The following is a 24,003-nucleotide window of genomic DNA, read 5'->3' on the forward strand; positions in this document are numbered from 1 at the left end:
ACTTAGAAAATTCTCGGAACCGAACGAAATTTTGAAATTTAATTGATTTAACAAAGCTTGGCCTTTGGAGATTTATTATCTCAAGAAAAAAATAAAACGTTACATTACTCTACCCTCTACCCAAGACAAAACATGACCCTCAGAAATTCTTAGAATGATTTCAGATTGACGGTAGAAAAAAGATCAGTGACATCAGAATCGGTTTTTTTTTTCAAGCAAACAAGTTTATAAATTTTTTTTAAAAAAATCAGGCACTAAGCATTATTCTCTCAAAGAAATATAATGAGAATTTATCAACATTAACATAAATAAAAACATTTTCTCATATTAATTTTGTGTTATCTAGTTTTGTAAGTTAATCGGAGTGTTAAACTGAATGACAGGTAGATTCTACTGTACTGAGTATTTGTTTACATTGACAACTGTCCGTTTCTTAGAAAGGGCGACAACCAAGATTAGCACCGATGTCTATACGCCGTTTTTCCGGCATAGTTACTTGAATATACGATTGAGGCCCTCGAATCAATAAATTTCAATATAACAAGAGCGCATGACTCTTTGGCAAACAGGCCAAATCGTCATTTTTTGTTTGTTTGTTTACTGGGCCCTGTATTTATTGCGCATAGGTGAAACCGGGCTATAACAAGAGCGCGTGACTATGTTAACACATGGTTTTGGTCCCGTTATAACATGGGCAAAAGAGGGAAAAATAGCCGAGTTTATGCTATAATATAAATTAAAGACACATTATGCCTCAGAAACGAATAATATATTGTTTCTTTACCAAAGGGCAAACATAGAGTTCATTACGTTTACATAGTAGTTATAAAGCATGTTAGATGCTTGGTACATAAATAAAGTAGCGCTTGAAATAGTGAAACTGTTAGTCATAGAAATAGCAAAATGTAAACAAAGAAGTATTTTGACTTCCATACAAAGTACTAAACCATTATACATTTACTAATTTCCAAAATACCGAACAAAAGAAAAAGATGATCCAGGTAATTGGTCGAGGAGTGATTTGTAAACTAAAAGGTTTTTTTTTTTAAAAAACTTTTGACAAATAAAAATAAAAGCATTTCTGGGGCATAATTGGCATTCAGTAAAAAAAACTGTTTGAATCAATGTCCGTTTAGTTTAATTGCGTAAACTGTTTACTTAAAAATGCAAAATGCGGTATTCAAATTATATTTTTCTTCTCATTTCTTTTTTTACCGTCAAAACACTTTATTTATCATACGGTTTATCAGAAGGACATTAAGGGATTTATCATACGGTTTATCAGAAGGACGTGAACGCTGAAGACAGACACATAGGGAAAGTCCACCAATAATCGTGCCAGGAATCTGACAAGCTCGTATTCATTCATCGAACATGCCATGAAGTAAAGTGAAGCATACCTTGATAAAACTATATATCATCTGTTGATATGCCAAGGAAGAACAAATAAAAACTTATTACGAACATAAACCACCTAATAATTTCCAACAGGTAAAAGTTTCAGCACTTGGCCGCCATTTTGCAAAATGTTTGACCATGTGATTACGAGATTGACTTTTCTGAACCGATGTACTTCCAACCTTTTTTATGAATTACTTTTTGAAAGATATTGAAAAAAAGTGATTTACTGACTTTTGTATAATACAATCATATTTAATTACTAAAAATTAAAGAAAATAAATCAACATTATCTTGAATCATAAATGTTTAAATAATGTCAACAAAGATGAACTGAATATAGTAAACGACTCTACTCTAATCGGTTCCCGTGAATGACGTCATACGAGGTCTCGCGTAGCTCCTAATGTCATGGCCGACTGTAGCCGGCGTAAATGATGTTTTACAGTTAAATAGGCAATTTTAATGACAGTATTAATAATCTGAGACTGTAAATGGTATACAACGATATTAAAATAATTGTTTTATCTCAAAATGCACAACAATTGATTGGGACAACGGTACTTGTAAGTGAAAAATAAGGTTAAATCAACTTCAACTTATGTTATTCTGGTTAGGTTTCGTAACGGGTCTAATCCAAAACTTTAATGCCGCATCTAATGAAAAACACAAATATTAAAAAACGGTTTATAAAGTTTTGGAAGCCAAAACTAGACTGGAACAACACATTTTGGGACTGGTGTACCATATTAAGAAGGACTAGACTAATACCTTGTGTACACAATTTCGTTTTTTCGCTCACTCCATTTTACTTTTACCAGAATAATAGTTTTATTGTAAAAATGACCAAAACAAAAAAGAATCGCAAAACAAAAAAGATTTTCCATTAAATTCTGAAAATTATTTTGTAATCATCTTATGTTTGTCTGCCTTCAAAAGATAAGGTACACCATAGAGTATTTTGGTACTGACAATAAATTTATTTGAAAATTTAAATTGTAATATTACTTATCAATTATCTACTTCATAAAAATTTTTACCTCCAAAGTCTCGAGGGGATAAACCCCTCTTAATTTTGATACAAAACGTAATGTAAAATAAGAAGTTAAAAATGTGATTTATAAAAATAAACAGAAACTCGTTGAAAAAGAGGGGTTTATCCCCTCGAAACGTTGGAGGCCAACAACTTTGTGAAGTAGATTATTATTATTTAAATGCTTCCACCATTTACACATTCGATTCTACACTGAAGAACCTAAAATACGCACCATGATGTGATTTTGATAATGACATATATAAAACATGTGGGAATTGGTAGTACATGTAGTAAGTACTTATGTCTAACTGTAACACACACAATAGTGATGATAACTTCGGTTTTAAACACCCTAGAGAAAGGTGATCAATTCGGACTTCAAACTTCTAGAGAATGATGATCAATGCGGACGTTAACAACATAGAGAAAGGTGATAAATTTGGTCTTCAAAATCCTAGAGAAAGGTGATAAACTCGGACAGAAAGGTGATAAATTTTGACTTCACCACCCTCGAGAATGATGCTTAATTTGGTCTTCAACACCCTAGAGAAAGGTGATAAATTCAGACTTCAACGTCTTGAGAAAAGTGATTAAATTCGGACTTGAACGTCCAAGAGAAAGGTGTTAAATTTCGACTTCAACATACAAGAGAAAAATGATAAATTCGGATTTCAAAACACAAGAGAATGATAATTATTTCGGACTTCAACACCCTAGAGAAAGATGATAAAGTCGGACCGTAACACCCTAGAGATAGGTGATAAATTATGACTTATACACCTAAGAGAACAGTGATAAATTCCGTCTTCAACACACAAGAAAATGATAATAAATTTGAAGGTTATCACATTATAGAATGTTGATAAAATCGGACTACAACACCCTAGAGATTTTTGGTAAATTCGGACACAACAAAGGACAGGTATATTATGCGGATTATCAAATTTATTACTTAATTTTATTAACTTTATTAATATTTTAACAATTCAATAATACAAGCATGATTATTTTCGCTTCTTGTACTGAAATATTGATTGGCATATTAAAACCTGGTGCAAACGCAATGGCCGTCAACACAATGTCTGTGTCTACCGTTATCGCAGTTTGGACATGAATCCACCATCGTGCATGTTTGTCCTGAAATAATCCAAGTATTTTTAATGTAACGTGTGCATTCATTGAGCTTCTATGTCGATTATGTAATTATGGTAAAAAAGGCGAATCAAACATTTCCTCATTATATGAATTTGTACTAGAAGCAATTAAAATTTCATATTCCCGACGACCTCGGCTCTTCGACCAAACAAGAAAAGAAACACCAACAAAAGTCCTTACAAACTATATTTGTGCGGACAATAAACCACTTACGATTTAATTGGTGTGAAACCGTAAAGAATATCACACAAAAAGGATTTTGTAGTATTTATTTTACATGTTAACTTGTAAATGCTTTCAGTATATATTATTTAAGTGATGCTGTTAAAGCAATAATCTTTGGGAATTTTTGCCATTTAGTTCTAGTAAGTTGAAGTATGCTATAAGACATAATAAAATCTACATGGGATCTCATAACACAATAGTGAATTCAAAGAAAGACCAATCACAGTATGGGAAGTGGAAGGGGCTTGGGTAGGTGTGTTGAATGGAAGGGAGTGGGGCTGTGGTAGGTAGTGGATGGGAGAGATAGGGTTGGGGCTGTGGTAAAGGTTGCGGCTTCGGAGTCTAAGACTTTAAAACGGTTTTTTGTGTCGCCTCTACGGAGTAGTGGCGACATATAGGGATCACTTCTCCGTCGTCTGTCTGTCCGTCTGTCCGTCTGTCTGTCTGTCCGTCCGTCCGTCACAAAACTTGTCCGGACTACTCCTCATAAACTACTGGTGCAATTTCATCCAAACTTTACAAGAATGATCAGTACCAAGTCTAGTTGTGCATATTGCCAGGATTTTCCGGTTCAATGATTTTTGTCAGAGTTATGGCCCTTTAATAATTTTTAATTTTAAAGTTTGTCCGGACTACTTCTCTTATACCACTAATGCAATTTCAATGAAACTTTACAGGATTGATCTGTAGCTCAAGTCCTTGCGCATATTGCACGGGTTTTTCCGGTTGAATGATTTTGGCCGAGTTATGGACCTTTGATAAAAAGGTTTCTTTTTCTGTGTGTTGCCAGATACACAAAAGCTTGTCCGGACTACTCCTCATAAAACTACTGGTGCAATTTCATCCAAACTTTACACGAATGATCAGTACCAAGTCTAGTTGTGCATATTGTCAGCATTTTCCGGTTCAATGATTTTTGTTTGAGTTATGGCCCTTTAAAAATTTTTATTTTTAAAAGTTTTGTCCAGACTACTTCTCTTATACCACTTATGCAATTTCAACGAAACTTACAGGATTGATCTGTAGCTCAAGTGCTGCGCATATTGCACGGGTTTTCCGGTTGAATGATTTTTGCCGAGTTATGGCCCTTTGATAAAAGGTGTTTTTTTCTGTGTGTTGCCAGATACGCAAAAGCTTGTCCGGACTACTCCTCATAAACTACTGGTGCAATTTTATGCCAAACTTTACAGGAATGATCAGTACAAAGTGGTTAGTCTAGTTGTGCACTGTCCGTCTGTCTGTCCGTCTGTCACAAAATTTGTCCCAACATGAAATTGGCCATCATGAGGCGACACATGTGATTACTGATCGCTCTTGTATTTAAAAAAAATAATTGGACACTAAATGCAATAAGGCCCTAAATATAATAATAATTGCTATTAAGATGAGTTACCGGATTGGATTGAATCAGTTGTACATATACACTGGTTAATTTGGGTGTTGCAAAACACGTGGGTGTGGTGTTCACATTTGGTCGTGTCGTGATTTCTGCAGTCGTCTCTCGAATTACATGATTCAGAGTAAACCGTGCCTGAAAAAAAAAATAAAAAAAATCAAAACAAAAAAAAAAACAACAAAAAACAAAAAAAAAAAAAAAAAAAAAAGAAAGACACAACAACAAAAGAAAATAACTTTATTGAACATAATGTGAAGCGCCAAACAAAATCACAAAAATGTGGGTTATTATCAGTTGTCAGAACTCAAGAGCAATAACATATGATCAACAAGGAAAGGTGGCGTTCAATAAAGGCAACCCCACACGATTCAGGAACTAGAAACAGTGGCAAGAAGCCCAGGCGGACCTCGAACAAAAAAGGGACAGGACTCAAGGTAGAGCACAGAAAGGTTTATCATAAAATCGTAGAGTATTTTCAAAGTTAACTCCAAACGTAAATTGTATAATTATGATGTACTGACCAGTACTAGTAACAAACGTAACTATATCAAGTTGTTTTTTATACTCATCATTGTATTTTAACTTTTTCAATTTGATTTGATTTCATATGACTAAATAGAACAACATCCAACACAATTTAACAATAAACACGTTTTGCTTAAAGCTACGTGCCTCAAGATGAGTCAACATATTTCAATAAAATCAAACTAAAGAAAAATGTACAAAGATGTTCGGAAAAGTAAAAGTTTCAAGATTCATGTAATATTTTACATATTATGTGCGGTTAATGGCTGTATTTTCAGTATTTACAACTATATTTTTACTGCGTTATTAACGCGACGCAGTAATTAACGCAGTAATGGCTTTTTTATGCATGTTTTGAGCACTGTTTGGTAATAAACGTGGTTTGTTAATGCCATCGATAATGTGTAGATTTGCTTCCTTTTGGATGAGTCTGGAGGCATGCTGCTTTAAATAAGCTTAATCAGTTGACAAATAAAAAAAATTATTGATACAAATACACCATTTATGCCAATACTTCAATTATTTAATTACATAATTACGTTGCTTTATTCGAGCATGTGTTATGATATTTATATGTATATACTACATAATTCCTAATGTAAATATATGATCATTGATTTGTTTCTATTATAGAAAAACCAATTTTGAACATAATGCCATAACTTGAATGATATAACTTTTGTTTTTATTTTAAAAGATTTATAAGATAAAACTGAATAAAAGCAATGATTTCTAAGTTATTATCTCCTTTTTCACATCTTTTTACAATGTTCAAAATGTTAAGCAAGTATTAAGTGCTAAACTTTCCTAATAATAGGATTGCAATTAAATCTCTCGAATTGATCTAATTTGAAGTTGGAAATTGAATATTTAAAATATCTGCGTCTTCGAATATTTATTTATAAAAGTGTGACGTATAGGTATTACCGTTACTTTTACTTTGAATTTTTATAAGTATACATTTTTTATGCATTTATTTCGATTATGACACTTTTAATTACCGATATTCACTTATTGTTGTTAATAATTTGCTAAAAGTTTGCTGACGGGATGTATGAGAGAGTAAAATTTCGTGATTCCATATTGATCTTAAATACAGAAACTAAAATAGGCTCAACTTGTTTCGGTTGTCTTTTTTAAAACGTTCAATTTTGACATTAAACAATAGTCAAATATAAAACGAGCTTTGTTATTTATACCAGAGAAGTGCATGTATACACACTTAACAAGTTCGATTCTTATGTTTCATCGACAAAGTAAACTCAAAATATTCTGTCTTTTAAGCAAACTTAATACCGTATTTGAATGCTAAACTCTTTTGACTAAAATAGAACACTTTTTTGCAGATTGGCACTTTCTGTTGAAATTTGTTCCAATTTCAGCCCTAACGCGACATACTTCATTGTTCCATCGGGTTATCCTCACATCGGAACGAGATAAGATAAAACGTACAATTTAACCTATAGCCTGCTGACGACAAAGAAAAATGTTCCCTTAAAACCACTACAAACCAAAACCAGCCTGCACATCCGTGTCGACTAATCATGTTCTGTTCACTACGCAGTCAAAATGATGAATGATCTTTTCCAAATTGAAAGGACAAAATGTGAAAAAGTAGATCATTAAGAAGGACGGCGCTCAGTGAACGCCATTTGAAGTCAATCTAAGATAATAAGTCTAGTATATGACAACTCTGCGTGTTAATCGAAATTAACCGGACAATGAATTCATCAGACAAAAGTGGTACAGAATAACATGCGTGCTTATGAAATATCTAGTGTGTACATTTCTTCAAATAACTAGCTATGAAAATATGACTTTTTAAACTAGAATTATCGCTGAATGTGATTTATACCCCCACCAATATCCTTACAGAAAACGACTTTGGAAGGTGGTTAAGGAAATAAATTTAGTAGCACAAATCCATATACATATTAAAAAGAAATTATCTCTGGTGAAAAAAAAAGCCAAATTGTACAGGTAATAGTATAAATATATATTGTCAAATCATGTTTGACACAGTTACAAATTACCTTTCATTTTCTCAATGTACTAAAACAAACAAACGAGAGCAATGAAGTTAAGAAAATAGAATTATTATGTCAAAATGTAATTAAGAGTGGAAACACTTTGCATACTGAGCTTACTTGTAACCCTTCATATATTATATAGTTTCAAGTGAATATATTTTCTAGTTTCAGAAACATTTAAGTATTTATGTTTATATCAGAACATTTTCTAAGCCTAAAAGGGGCATGACTTGCGTCATAATTCAAAGGAATTGTAGAATTTTCGTCATCTAAGCTTGCTTGTATTCATTCATATAAATTTTAAGTTTCAAGCATAAATCTATTCTGGTTTAAGAAATATTATAGTAAATAAATTTTAAATAAAATAAAATAAAATAAATTGAAAGACATAAAACGGACTTAACTTTGTCAAAATATAATACACAGTAATCTCCCCACATTTTTTAGTTATGAAACTTGACCTGCATATCTTACTTGCGACACTTCATAATATTACGTATTTGAAGTTTCAAATGATTATCTGTTTTAGTTCTAAAATATTCAAGCACATGTTTTAATTTCAGAACAATTTCTAACACAATATTTGACCTTCAAATGTGACCTTGACTTTAAGCCGGCACAAAGTTTACATGGGTTTTGCACATTGCCCAGTTGAGGTGAACATTTGAGTCAGGTTTGAAGACAATTCTTTAATTGGTACAAGATTAATAGAGCCGACACGACATACTGTCTAATACTGTAACCAAACGAATATGCGCGACGAATTAATATTCGCTTTATTCGCGGATGGCCACGAAGCGCGAATATTTGTTTGCGCGGACAAGTTCGCGCGATTTTGCGAATACATTGGAGATAATTTTTATTTTAGACGTTGTTCATGCAAAGCTACATTACCGGATATTTTCGAATTTTACGGGCACCTGTTAGGAAGTAATGAATTGCTATGAATATTGCCATAAAGGAATTAAAACACAAACTTAGTAAACTACTTCTATTTTATAAATATCAAAAGAACTTTTTCTTTGGGGTCTTCCTGGGCTCCTTGCCGCTGGCTATTAATGCTGGGTCGGGTGGAGACAGCGTTCATTGAACGCCGCCTTTCCTTGTCGATCTTGTTTGTCATATAGCAATCAAAATAAGCATCCACATTTAAATACAGTTTATGAAATACTAGTATGCCTATTGTCAATCACGTTCCGTATAGGGTACTATACGGAGCATGTGGCAGTTTTAAGTTTCTTCAAATTGACACTTCTATACTAAAAATTTCAAATACAGCTTTGTTTGCCGCTTTAATCATTCTTTTCTGTTCTGGTGTGCTTTCCAGATCATGATGAAACAACAACAACAAAAAAAACAACAAAAAAAAATAAGTTTGATGAAAGCAATAAATTTTCATTGTTTTTAACATACCTGCAACCACAAGCATAACAACGACCACTGAAAGATGCATTTTTGATTTGTATCCTTTCGAGTATGGAAGACTAATGGTTTAGTGTAACATATATCTGACTTAAATACCACCTTGATAAGAGCTTATCTACTTCTGTTTAAGGCCGTTCAAAATTAGTTGTTTTCTTGTTAATATAAAATAAGTAAATGAAATAAAATATCTAGCATAAATAAAAGCACAATAGCACAATTGTAAATTTTTAAGTCGGTACGCCAACTAGAAATCGATAAGTGTAAAACATATTGGCTACACAGACCACAGGAATCACCACCCGGCAATCGAGTCTGTCCTGTTTTTGTTTTTGGTCGTCCAGGGCTCTTTGCCTCTGATTCTTGTTGCTGGGTCGTGTGGGGGTGTGTGGGTTGCGTTCATTGAACGCTGCCGCCTTTCTTTGTTGATCTTGTTGATCATATTTTAGCTCACGCAAGGTTTAAAGGATACGTTTTTTAATGAGTAAAATAGGTAGGGAAATTTTCTTGAATTTTTTGATAATGCATATCAGATGAAGACAAGGGTCATACTGGTTTCCTGTGAAATTGTTGTGTATATTGTTACGTAACAGCAACAAAGTAGAGGGCATATGACGCATTTTTAGCTTTGTTGGTGGAGGAAGATATTTTTAGTCGAATTCAAGCACAAACGGTCATTGAGAAGAACCACAAACGTTCGGTAAGCAAAATTGATAGCTTCCTTACATTCAAGAATCCAAAGTAACTGACGGGACTCAAATTCGCAGCATATAGGCAACATATGAACAGATCTGCGGATGATTCGGAATTCTAAATTTACCAGTACATGTTAAATGTTGATTCTGCTTAAACCGGTGCTAGGGGGCGTGGACGGTAGTTTGCACTTGACAGAACCGTCCATGAACAGGCTCAATCAAACAGAGCCTGCAATTCAATTTTGCCGTGTTGAGCTTTCCTTACGGATTCTTATTTCTCTCTATTTTAAACTTAGCGACATGCACGACTCGACCAATGACCCCCGTTTTCAAAAGAATAATGTACACAATGATAATCTCACACTTCCTTTACTTCTGCATCAATGTCGGGGCTTCTTTTAACTTTAGAGTAATTTCATTTATATACATGTAATTATTGTATCAATTTATTTAAATCTATAACAAATTAATGCCCCTGAGGCAGAGAAAAATGATTTGAGTAATCATAAACTGATGTTTTTTTCTCTGAAAACTGTTTCACTTATTAACATTTCTGCCATGTAGTTTTGATTTCCTTGCGACGGGTTCAAATTTAAACAAACTGACTTGGTTTAACCTTAACACTACCTGTGGGAGGTATATATCTGTCCCGCCCCTACCCCGGTACATCTTCTCATTTATAATGTGTCTATCAGTTTAGTTTTCTTCTTCTATCGATTCCAAAGAAATAAAACGAAAACAGAACTATTCACGTGCGGATAAGCGACCAGGTAAATTATTTTCGCCCGTAAAGTTAGCACTGCCATGAGGACTGTTTGGATGTCATAAAATAGAACGGCCATAAGATAGATAATGCCATAACAGATCAGCATAGGCCAAATCTTCGTCATGCGAACGAGATGATTTTCACCTGCTCCGCTTATATTGTTAATATACCCTCCCTTGATTTTTGTTAAATAACCGGTACTCTGCCTTAAAATTGACAATCCAGAACAATGCTCTTCTGTCGGGATCAAACTGTGCGATAGAATATATTTTAACGGGGACAAACTATAAGAAAGTGGAACTAAAATATAGTGTTAAAATTGTCCGCTTGGGAAGCATAGCAACTGTTAAGGCCAGAATATTCGTATCAAATCTGTATTAGTTTCTTTTATCTGTTAACAAGCAGGTTGGTATCGATACCTATGGTGACTGATTTGTGCCATTCGACAGTCGAGAATAAACAAATTAAAATGGCGGGGGCACGAAGCGAAAAACACGCACATAAGCGGGGCGCGGAGCAAAAAAAAATCAAGATAATAATTAAGCGCAGTGTGAAAAATAGCACGCTTATTAACGCCCTATAAAACTAAATATTTACAATGAAATCTCAACTTTTCGCCCGCGCTCCTGCTGTATAGCGTGATTTTATTCTTGCCCCCGTATTTTTTTTTACTTTTCGCTTTGCCACCTTGCGTTGCGAAAACACGAAATGGCACAATCCATACACAATAGTTTTCCGTGCATGTTGTAGGCAAGGGTGTCAACGTAGTCAAACTATTCATAGCATTTATTCTTTTAAAAAATTTACGATATCCCCTATTCCAAGGGAAGGCTCAAATCCAAAATTTGGTACACCGTAGATCGTGTAATTTAAACTTTCATTGGGAGAAAAAAATGAAGCTACAACCCCATTACAACAGAACCCCAAAATTTTTTAAAAAAAAATGGTGATTATATCTGGCAAAAGTGATCCCTTAGAAATACTAAAAACAACAAACTTACTTGAAAATTACAGACTCTGTTTGATTGTGTGTGTACATGAGGGATAAAGAAAATTTGCAACATCCCCTATGTCCCCCAGTACTGTCTTGAGCAGTTCTCAACTCTTGAAAGTTTGAATTTACAATTATCAGCAGGTGTGATATACGGTTAACGACTTTTTTTTGTGCGTCTAGGGGTTAGAGTCGATGACTTCTAATCCAGTTACCTCTCTGGCGTGGGTTCGATCCCCGGGAGATGCTTTGGTAGTTTAGCGCGGAGGAAGGTAGTTTAGTACTGGTGTAACTCTCGAGGAACGATGGTTAGGAAACTACCCGCCAATATGACTGAAATACTGTTGAAAAAGGCGTAAAATGAAACAAACAAGCAAACAAACAGACTTTTTTGTTTTCAAATACTCACTTGTATTTCAAAGTTAAAAGCATTTACGATTGTACGTCCCTATTAAAGGGACTCCGCTGTGGTATTTTGACATGGTGAGACTGTAAATATTTTTCCGAGATTATTGTTCCAATTGATGTTAGTCTGGTCCAGTTATTTTTGTGCACCTTTTCAGGTTATTCCGTTTTTCTGGGGTTTTTTTCTAGCATGATCATTTGTGTAATACAAAAGGACCCAAAAATGAAAATCGTTGCAACGCTTTTCGCTCAAGACCGGCCAGGAATTGTACAAAATCGATTCCAATTCAATTCTGGGTTGACCTTTTTTGTTATCCTTTTGCATATTTGGCTATTAAAGTGTTTCACTAAGCTTCGTTTGATTTTGAAATTTTATGTCATTTTAGCATTTTAACCTCAGTGGAGTTAATAAAAGGTTTAATAAAAGCACGATTTCGCCAATTAGGGATCTAATTTTAACGTAAGGTCACTTCACGGTGACAAAGGCGCCTCACCGAGATACTGTGACAGCTGTTGCGATAAAGAATCGTGATTTAACTGTTTAAGCATTCACGTTTGAAATTTGTTTAAACTTTATTGAGATTTTTTTTCTCACCATTTTCTGCCTACGTGGTTCATTCACTGGTGAATATTGTAAAATCACCCTTTGTGACCAGATACAGAAATGATGTCAGTTCACCTTTAAGAAACAAACCAGTAGTTCAACTGAATAGCTGAAGTTTCTAAAATATCAGAGTGACTAACGTTTATCATAATTATCTTAATATATAAGCTTTAAAGGCAATTCCTTTTTTTTTTTGACCAAGATAACAAGATGTAAAACATCAAATATTTACAGTATTTATTGTAACATGTTTTTCTCCATTCCTCATTTTATAGGAAGTGCTTTTAACATTAAAATTATTTTTAAATACTGGAGTTATTCTCTTCGTAAAAACACAACATAATATGGTTATTTGTTAATTTATTTTATGTATTTTTTTCAGTGCTGTCTGCGGTGGACATTGGCAGCTAATTGCAAAAGCAAAATTAGATCCAATACCAATTCAGATCCTGTAAGATGACAAGTTTATGATATGTCCTTATGTCCTAAAGATCGTTAGTTGATTTAAATTTAATACATGTATAACATGCCTTAATATTTATATTTAATCAGCGTTAATTCTCCTTATAGACCTAAAAGGTGAAATGTTAACAATTAAACATGTTCACGTTTCATTTGTCCCCAATTCATGATAAGGTTTCGTAATTTTTCAAGAGAAGGATACATTTGATTGCAAGTGACACGCGAAATAAACTTATGTGATACATAAATCGTAAAGAATCCATGTGACAAAATAACTCAGCATTTTAAACTGTTATCTTGAACTCGGCAATTGTGGGGTATTCCCATATCCCTTGTTACAACTTTGACCATATAACATTAATGCGCACAATCCAAAGATAGTCACCATGAATCCAAGGATTTAATTTGGATATACCCACATTTGCCAAATTCCGGAAGAAATCTATTCAGTTGAAAGTCTGTCACCGTGAGAGACATGTCATTAAATCTAAATTATTAAAAATATGTACATAATTATCGGAACGTTTTAAAAAGCTATGGTAAGTAGATATTATTTGCTGATCTTTATATACACACACGCACGCGTGCACATGCATAAACGCACACTCCGATTAAAAAATATAAGATTAAGACAACTGGTCTAACCAAAAGGAGCCTAGAAGCAATCCCAAGAAATGCCTTTACATAAGCTAGCTAAACACCAAGTTTCATTGAATCATTATTCCGAACTCTAGTAATTGACCGAAACTGATGCTATATTTTAGTCACAGAGATTAAACATTGATATTAAGATTCCAAGCAATGTCTTTAAATACGCTTTACACAAATTCTCATTGAAATGTCATCTTCCGAACTATAATAATTGACCGGAAACCTATTTTCTATTTAAGTGACAACGACCTTAACTTTAGGGACGCAAAAGCAATCACAAAGCTTGTTTCTATACCAAATGTTATTTATAGACATGTTAATCCGAATTTCAGATATTGACCGGAAACCATTTTGTTTGACGCCCGCCGTCTGCCCGTCTTACCCGATTCTAATACCCAAGATTTTCAAAATTGAAAATATGGGTAATAATTTTAGTAGATGGATCATTAGTTACTTGATTAGGAGATTGGATTAGTTGTTCTTGATCAAAATCTTGAACAATCTGTACCCATTTGCTCTTGCAAATATTGTATAATCTAGATTATACAAGTCTGCAATAAATATGTATGAATTTCAACTCTTTAAAATCTTTCCAAGACTGGTTACTTTTAGGTTGCCTTTTCCTCTAACAATTAGCATTGAAATAAGCGGTTCACAATGAATTTGTAAACTTAATTGGTTTGCACTCGTTGATTAAAATTTTCTTCTGTTGTTTTAATAAACAGGACGCTTAAAACATTTACAATTAAACTTTATTATATTATCCAAAGTATGTTCCTCCTTGAGCTTGTTTTTGTAATGCAAAATCATGTTAAGTGGATACATGCTGTTTTAAATGTTTCCTGCTGTATTTTATATGGTACGTGAAAATTAATATAAATATATAATTTTTATGTTCTTTTCTTATCAGTATGTTGTCGTTTAGTAACGTTGATGAGAGGACATCGATAGAAATCACATATTCTTATTTTAAGAATGTCCTCCGCTAAATGTTTCTTTTTAAAACTAAGAAACTTTTTCTCAAATGATTGTTTAATCATTTGATGTTTAATGTGTTCTTTGAAAATGGATGTACATGTAAAACTCGTCGTTAAGGTGATTTTATTCAATTAATGGTTTGCTTTGACTGTGTATGCATGCGTACGATGCACGTGATTAATTAGCACACGATTCCATTTAAATTGTACTTTGTTCTTTTGAATGTACATCTTTTGAATATACAATCAATATAATTATCAAATATTATACACCAATACTAGTATGTCATTTTATATAAATTTTATGTGATAGTATTGTCATAACTATGTTACTTGAATTGTATGCATTTATAAGTCATAGACGACTAACAAATGATACTTTTGAGGTTACTATACATAATTGTTGAGTTCAATACTGAATGTCATTTGACGATTTTTCTGCAGTCAACCAAATATAAGACGAAGTCCGCGCTCGTCAAGCCAAATATAGGTCAATATATCAGTCCTATATAATCAGTATTGTACTTAACAAACAACGTATAATAACATCTCTATTTCACACCACCAGTTTTGACATTTTTTATGAACTTTATTACTTCGAGAACAATATGGTACTGATAGCGATGAAAAATTTAAATCGAGAAAAAAATATAGAACAGAACTGATTGAAAATAAATTACGTGACTCTGAAAATGATACTGTTAAATTCAGTAATGATTTATGTTTGGAGATCATATGGTGGAAACGCTGAAGTGCATTGCTTATGTGTTATATGGTGTGAAACAAATAATCTTTAGTACATTACAAGGTTAAATAGTTTAAACGGTGTAACAAAATACTTAAATGGGATTCTGTAAAATATAATTGTTTAAAACCTGTTAAAATACACGTATATGTATAAAAAAGGACTATTACATTGTACTAACATTAAAATTTTATAATGTTTACACGCATTATGTTTTTTTTCCTTTTTGTTCCTTTTTTGTGAATTGATACCAAATACCATAATTAAGAAGAGACATACATGATCTGGTGTCATTTTGAGTTTTGAATTCATAAACACTTGGTATTTTACTTATTACTACTTTTACAATTAGTTTCTAATGATTTGCATTAAGAGTATTTATAATGACCTACCTTGATATTTAAAGTAACGATCTTGTTAACTTAAATATTATATGATTGGAATCGCACTTTTTAACGTGAAACCTTAATTGAAATAAATTCAACTACTGTATATAAAAGATTTTACAGGAAGTTATTGTTGTTGTTTTTTTATAAACATTGACATTCACGTAGGACATTATATTGCATATATATTACCATTTCAAAATAACATTCTTTCCCAGTGTGTAATTTGTTAAAAAGCTCCAAAAGTTTAGGGTGTACTTAGTATCATATTTATCTCTCAGAAGATTTCCCACTTAATGCAAGATTTTATGATACTAGGAAACTAGAGTGCCTCTTTCTTAATAATAACCTGGCAATTACTATAATCAGACCTTATCTATCCTCTCAATTTGTTGTTGTTTTAGTTCAAGAAGAACAGGTAGTTTATTCATGTAAAATTCTGAATCTGTTTGTTTGAATTAACACGCAATCAATTTGTCTAAATCAACTCTCATGCCATGTCGTTTGTAAATCTTTGTTATTGTTGCATTGTTTTTGTTGTTGTGTTGTGTTGTATCTCGCTGTAATTAGATACATTTTAATTACATTTCGTTTACAATTTTGATGCAGTTATCACGTTTACAAGAGTGCTTCATTGCCCTTATAACGTTTATTATGCTTTTATCCTAATTTGTAATGGAGATATGCCTGCAATTGAATAATAACATTTGATATAGTTTTAATCACTTATCATGAGGAACAACAGACAAATTTTGATAGAATGTATGAACTGTACCGCACAGTGCAGACAGCAATTTTCCCTTTTGCGATAACCTGCCGTTAAAACAATTAGGTCCTATTAAATAATAACTTTAATATAGAAGTAATGCGTGTATTTGAACTTTTTCATGCGAAACCTGTTTCTTTAATGCATAGGTAACCTGTGAGATGACTCCAAATAAACAACCATACTCTTTCTGTATATAAATAAATATGTTTGATCCTCAAAATCAATCGATCCATGCAGTCAATCAGTTAATCAGCCAATTAACGTGTAAAATTACATAAAACACAACGCTTAGATGCATATAACTGAAAAATTTAAATTTATTTCAGTCAATGCAATCTGCATGTTTGGTGATGTAGTTGATACTCATTTCACAGATTTATTTAAAAATCTTAGCTTTACTTGACTGACATTGATTGAGGTCCTTACTCATTGGGGACTTGGTACCGTGTATGGATAACCCAATTAAAAAAGGTAACCTTTCAAAAGATCAAATAAAATCAAATGTTTTACTTTGTTTAACACAAAATGTAACAGTATTGATGATATTTGCTACAGAAATAAAAGTGAAAGATATATATCATGTGTATATTATAAGAAATATTTCAGAAAGAGTCCTTTTTCAAAATAATGCGAAATGAAGCTAGATACACGCATGGGCAACCTGTAAGTATGACGGTATCGACTTTGCACACGGTTCAGGATAAAGGTTATGGTGTATTAACTTCTATAACACACTTTTCAAGTCTGTAAATAACCCTTCAGCAACTGGACATGTATATAAATTGTTACTGACATTGTAAAGCATTGTTTCTATTTCTTTTGTATACGAAACTCAGGAATAACTGTTCAAGATAATTTATTTTAAAATGTAACACGGCCAAGTATCTTTTTAAAGATAATCTTGTTTAAAAATTGAAAGGAAGACATAATAATAAATTAATAATGACTGTTCTGTCTTTAGGTCTAGAAATTTAGAAAGTATGTTACATAAAAGTATATTTGTGCAATATATTATCACATTGTTTTCAATATAGACTGTTGGTTCTCTGTGGAGTTTCGTGTTTCAGTACAAACAAAGTTCAATTAATATATGTGTTGTTATATGTGTTGTTTTATATTGGAAAACATGTATTACTGTTTATAGACATGTAAATTGTATGATCTCCAGTAATATTTTGTTTAAACATATTTTATTTCCAAGAAAATATATAAATTAGAATGGCAGATAATGTTTCATATAAAAAAGTCTTCTCCTAAGATAGTTGTTAACATAATTATAATAGGCGCTTAAATCATAAAATATGAAACTATTTGAGAGGAATTAATTTTTAAAAACACTTATCTTTACAGATCTTTACAAATCAAATGTCACTGTTTGACCTTTCAGGTGTTAAAAGCACATTGAAATGAATGTTTTATTACAACTTATACTCTTAAACCTGACACCAAAAGCTACTTCACAGAGGTTCACGAAAAGGTTATTCTGTTGAAGAGGTTTCAAAACAATTCGACCTCTTTATTCACATATGTTTTGACTAAGAAACGTGCAAGTATCAGTGAGGTACCTAAGTTGTTCATAAAATTGATTTTCTTGTACTATAAATATAGAGTTGTAGTATTTAAACTATAATCTACCGTTCAAAAATGCTTACATTGTCACATTCTACATAATTATAAATAACATAAGTACACATACGTTCCTGTATAGTTTACAAAGGCACGGATAAAGATAACACTAATCTGACAGTTTGTTCTCTTATAGAGACAAGAAAAAAACGGCAAGCGGTTTGAACAGGCTTTAAAGATAGGGTGAAGATAAGCATGTCTATCTGCGTCGCGACGTTAAATTTGTTTTTGGGTAAATTACGTAGCCACATTGAAATAATATGCTTGATTCATGACATTATTTCATTACATTATGTATTCACTTTATGAATGCGTTCATGATGATGCAACATGCAATATATGTAAGATGCTACAAATGAACCATTGGTTGTATGCCTGTAAATAGCATTGTTGAGCTGTATAAATTTTTTAGAAATTTAAGCATTCTTGCTCGCAAATATGCAAAACATATTATCATAGGGAAGAGTCTTTTATACAAAATGTCATTATCATTTAAGGTACAATGTCCGGAAACTCAAGTAAAGAGTGATATAAGCGCAACAGTACTTATATTCAAAATATATAATGTTGTTAAATTTATTATATCTGTGCATAAAACTATCTAACTATACATACATACATACAATATTAAATAAATACGTACATCAATATCTATATCAACATCTATGAACTTTATCAATCTGATAAGTATTAATGAAAAAGCATCTGAGATCATAACTATTTCTCAGAAGCTTTGATCAGTGTCTTTTTTATGCATATCAATGTAAAAACTGTCAGGTTATTATTATTATTCATACACTCGTAATAGTTAATAGTTATTTTTTAGTTTAGCATAACCGTGGAATTAAGAACAATACGAGTAAAAAAGAATGAAAAACTAGACCAGGAACAAAATGTCAGTTTTACTTATTCAATATTGCTGTTTTGTTACAAGATTCAACGTTGTTCAAAAATATTGAAGATGTAAAATGTGAAATTAATGGACTATTACAATTTCCCTTTTAAACTCAATCAACCACGCAAATCTTAAATTTCAAAGAAAAGTGCTTCGCACGTATCTTAACTAACGGCCCTGGATGGCTCGCGTGCGCGCGTGTATGTGTGTGTGTGTGGGGAGTGTTTAGTTGTATATCTTTTGTAGAAGATCAAAAGATGATGCTACATGCAAATTATCTACGCTCTGGTCATTACTGGACATCTCGGAAAAATGTATATATTTACTGTACCAGTCAATGTACTTTTGGTAGAAAAGAATCTGGAAGAAGGGTGATCCCTTGGAACTTTAATCACAGCAAAATTACATGAAAATTGCAGAATCGGTTTGATTGAATCTGTACATCCTTCACGCCCCTAGCACCGGCTTGAGCGGGTAGTCAACTTTCTACACTTAAATGTGATGGATATGATAATGATTGAGAATTTTGAAAATATATTGAGAAGCTATCTTAGACAAATATAGTTGCTTTGTGAATATGATACCATATTTTGTTTTGACACTCTTTGAATGCATGACAACCAGTTAATTTAGAAATAGAAATGAAGAGACAAACCAAATGACGATGAATATACTTTTATTAGCTCACCAGAGCCGAAGGCTCAGGGTGAGCTATTAGTATCAAAGGGGGATGCTCCGGCGTCCGTCGTCCGCCGTCATGCGTCAACAATCGTCTTCTTCTCTAAAACTACTAAGCAGATTTACTTTAAATTTGGTCTGTAGCGTCCTTGTGACAGTCACACTTGAATTTGCTCATGTCATTCCAATTGGTCCCTTTTATGGGTCAGCAGAGCTAAAAATAGAAAAACCTTTAAACATCTTCTTCTACAGAACAAATGGATGGATGATCACCAAACTTTGTCTGTAGCATTCTTGGGTAGTCTTTTATCAAGTTGCTCATATTAATTTGATTGGCCTCTTTAGGGGTCTCTAGGGCTAAAACTAGAAAAACCTTTAAACATCGTCTTCTACAGAACTAATGGTTGGATGAAAACTTTGTCTGTAGCATTCTTGGGTAGTGTTTTATCAAGTTTGCTCATATGTATTTGATTGGCCCCTTTTAGGCGCCGCTAAAGCTAAAAATAGAAAACCTTTTAACGTCTATTTCTACAGAACTAATTGATGGATGATCACCAAACTTTGTCTGTAGCATTCTTGGGTACTCTTTAATCAAGTTTGCTTATATTAATTTGATTAGCCCATTTAAGGGGCCGCTAAAGCTAAAAATAGAAAAAAAATCTTCGAGCATCATTTCCTACTGAAATAATTGATAGATGATCACCAAACTTTGTAGCATTCTTAGGTAGTCTTTTATCAAGTTTGCTCATATTAATTTGATTAGCCCCGTTTAAGCTAAAGCTTAAATGCCCCAGGTCATGGCATTTCTTCAAATTATTGTTTAAACATATTCTATGCTCAAATTTAATATTAGAATATATTGACATTCCTACACTGAAAAGCAGTTGTTTCTGGTGAGCGACTAAGGGCCATCATGGCCCTCTTGTTTTCATACTTACCGGTACACGTACTTATCATTGAATAATTTTAAAACCCGTCAATAATCTAACATCACAGATAAGTTGATCGATACAATTCTGTAAATGTCATAATAAGCTTTTTTAATAATTGTCTTGATTTGTTTACACCTTAAAAAGGCGTGTCTAACATACGTTACAGCTGTTGTATCGATCAAACGTAACAAACTGCTTCCCATAACAGTACCCTGCTTTGTTCTGCACAGTTTCTTTATTATATTACAAATGCTTATGTGTTACATCAAACGGTCCAGATGGTCAAGGCTTGTTAGGATATAACAAAAGTTTTTGTCGTTACATTAAAGTATTAGGACCCTAATGGGCACTATCAGGAACTAAAGAAATGACATCATAGGTCAGATGTATACCTTAAAGTACGCCTGTATGCAAAATTTAAACAAAGTTTACCGTACGGAAATCAAGTTATGGCCACTTTTCTGAACTCAAGCTAGGATGTTATGAGGGCCCTTTTTTAGAAATGAGGAACCTTTAAATAATCTCCAATAACATTCTAATGAAAAATGTTTTCGCATGAATTTTTGGTAAGAAACAAATAGTACCATTCAGCTAACAATCCACATACGCAAAATTATGGTTTCTTCTTAAAATTTATGAAATCTGTATAAAAATGTTACCCTACCCCACCCATTTTTACCACATGTCTGACCATTTTTCTACTAAGGGAGCCTAATTAAAAAAATTCTTAAAATTTACCCAAATGAGTGCCTGTTTTCAAAGTTTCCCTAAATTTTTTAAAAAGTATATTGGTTGATCTTGTAAAATATGAAATACTTTTACCGTCTAGTTTTAATTATATTACACTTTGAAAATATCAGGTACCATATTTATTACTAGATTTAGCATAATTTAGCCAATAAATACCTATAGAAATTAAAAATTCAAAATTAAACACTTTTTTCTTTCCATATGGGACATGAGATATACATAAATAATGTTAAAAGAAAAAAAGAAAGAAAAAAAGTTGACCTTTCTGGGGATTGAACCCATGGCCCTCATTTTCAATGTAGTTAACAGTAATTCTAGCCTATTTGAATACTCTTCAACGCGGAGGTAATGCATTAGGGTGCTAATACCTTAAACGGCCTTGATGGTCAATGCTAATAAGGATCATATTTTGTTGCATATTATGAATATTTTATATGCACACTATATTCAAATTTGACGACAGACCAAAAGCCTTTAATGATATCTCGACTTTTTATTATTTTCTATTTGTGTTACTTTAAATATTGTACAAATTATTCAAAAAAGGCGATATCTATTTAGGAAAATTGTGAAAATATAAATGAAAAAAACATCCATTCAAAACGAAACTTTATTCGTCATGTATTCCAATACGATTAATAAGATCTTATTATAAATTCGATAATGCATGGTATATACGCACATGGAGTTTCTCAGTCAAATGTGTTTTCCCTCAAACTAATTTAATGCAAATTTTGCCGGGTAGAAAACGCAAACCAGTTATGTTATCACATAGGGTTTTGCAAAAGTTTATTTCATGAGTTCGTTTTATAAGTTGTTAAAAATTGCAATACAAAAAAATGTAATTATATCGTATCGTTAACACTTTAACGTTTCTTTAATTCTACAATGTTCCTTTGTTTGTTATTCTTTTAAAGTGTTTATAGTGTTTATTTGACGAATTTTGATTGGACACATAGACTTTTTAGGACTATAGACTATAAATTTACAGGAAGTTAAGGTTTATCTGGACTAAGAGAAATAGTTTTTACCTATATATAAAGATGTAATGGTCAGTGTCATACATTGGTGTGTTTGAAGTCATTCACTTTAGATGATGTTATTGTTATTGTATGGAATACTTGATATTTGGTGGAATAATACATTGATTTTACAAAGGGGAGTTATTATTTATTGAGTTCTGATAAATCATCGCCCACAGAAACACGAAGCGTTACATTTAGCGTATATCTAGCAATCATAGTATATTTGCAGTATTATGTCTCACATCAGCAGATTGTGCCTGCAGTGCAACATTTACATCTTAATGACATATATAAGACAAGCACCGAATTAATTCCCTTGAATTTATAAATTGCATTGCATCATATGAAATAACACATTTTCAATGAATATACATTGGAATATTCTACTGTATTATAACTGTAATAAATACTAACAAAATGGTTGGAATATAGATTATATATTTGTTGCATTTAGGATTTCCTGTATCTTTATTATTTATTGCATTGAACATTTTCATGTGTTGTTTTTGTTATGTTTGCTTTATTTAATAAGTATAAAACATCCATAGACGTATATGAGTGCGTGTGATTCGCATGAATCTAAACTGTGTCTTAAAGAAAAAAGGTATAGTATCTGGATAACTTAATGTAATATGATACAGAAATCGGCAATTAAACAAAACTTTATTAGGGTTGCCTTTAGCTTGTTGGTAATTTATTAGTGCGTACTTGTACTTATTGTAAAATATCAAAAATGGTGTCATGTCCTATTTTTGAATCTAGAAGTTCCTTTTATAATCACATTGAATTAGTATTGTGAAATTAATTATTAGCTTTAATTCATTTGCATTAATTATTTTACAATGGAAAATATTGATCATAACTAAAGTGTTATGTTTGAGAGCTTGTTGAGGTTGATTGATTTGAAATTCATTCTTACTTCAATCTATAAGAAAGAGAAACCGCTCGATGAAAAGCTGAATGAACTATGTAAAAAAAGGAACAAGCTGTTTATAACAATCGTACTGGGTCTTGATAATCTTTCTCACAAAAGCAATCCACCAGCTTGATGAGAAAAAATCTTCATTGACGTAAATGTCATTGCGCTATTTATACATGTATATAGATGCAATCACATATGACATTTGTGAATATATCACATTTAAGTACTATTTCTAATTTTGTTCCGATTGTGTGGTTTTAGCAATTGGCTTTATAGATTTTTTATACAATTTTGTTCACACTTTGTTGTTCCTTTTAAGTTTCCCGAAGAATGTTTCATGGTCTTCCATGTGTTTTCAGTGTATTTATCGTAATGTGTAAGAGGTAAGACGTGCCAATACACATGGATTATTTATTTTTGATATATGTATACAAACAAGTGGGAACAACGGGCAAATTTTTATGAACCGTTTGAACTGCATTACATATAATCAACAATGTTCACTTAAATGCTTCATAAATAAAAGGTTTCACGTTA

The 24,003-nt window shown here is 32.3% G+C and overlaps 1 protein-coding gene across 1 annotated transcript; it reads right to left on the bottom strand.

The window, feature by feature from the left end:
• Positions 1-3,386: 3,386 nt before the first annotated feature.
• LOC132737914 (uncharacterized) lies at positions 3,387-10,551 on the bottom strand. Its single transcript, XM_060725291.1, has 4 exons — positions 10,510-10,551; positions 9,179-9,277; positions 5,208-5,345; positions 3,387-3,571 (listed from the first exon to the last, which is right to left on the bottom strand). The coding sequence occupies exons 1-4, from the start codon at positions 10,549-10,551 to the stop codon at positions 3,413-3,415; spliced, it is 438 nt and encodes a 145-aa protein (XP_060581274.1). The 3' UTR covers positions 3,387-3,412.
• Between the last annotated feature and the right edge of the window lie 13,452 nt (positions 10,552-24,003).

This window comes from Ruditapes philippinarum, unplaced genomic scaffold, assembly GCF_026571515.1.
Source record: "Ruditapes philippinarum isolate M1 unplaced genomic scaffold, ASM2657151v2 ctg1438_1_1_1_1, whole genome shotgun sequence".
In the NCBI taxonomy this organism is placed as follows: Eukaryota; Metazoa; Mollusca; class Bivalvia; order Venerida; family Veneridae; genus Ruditapes; species Ruditapes philippinarum.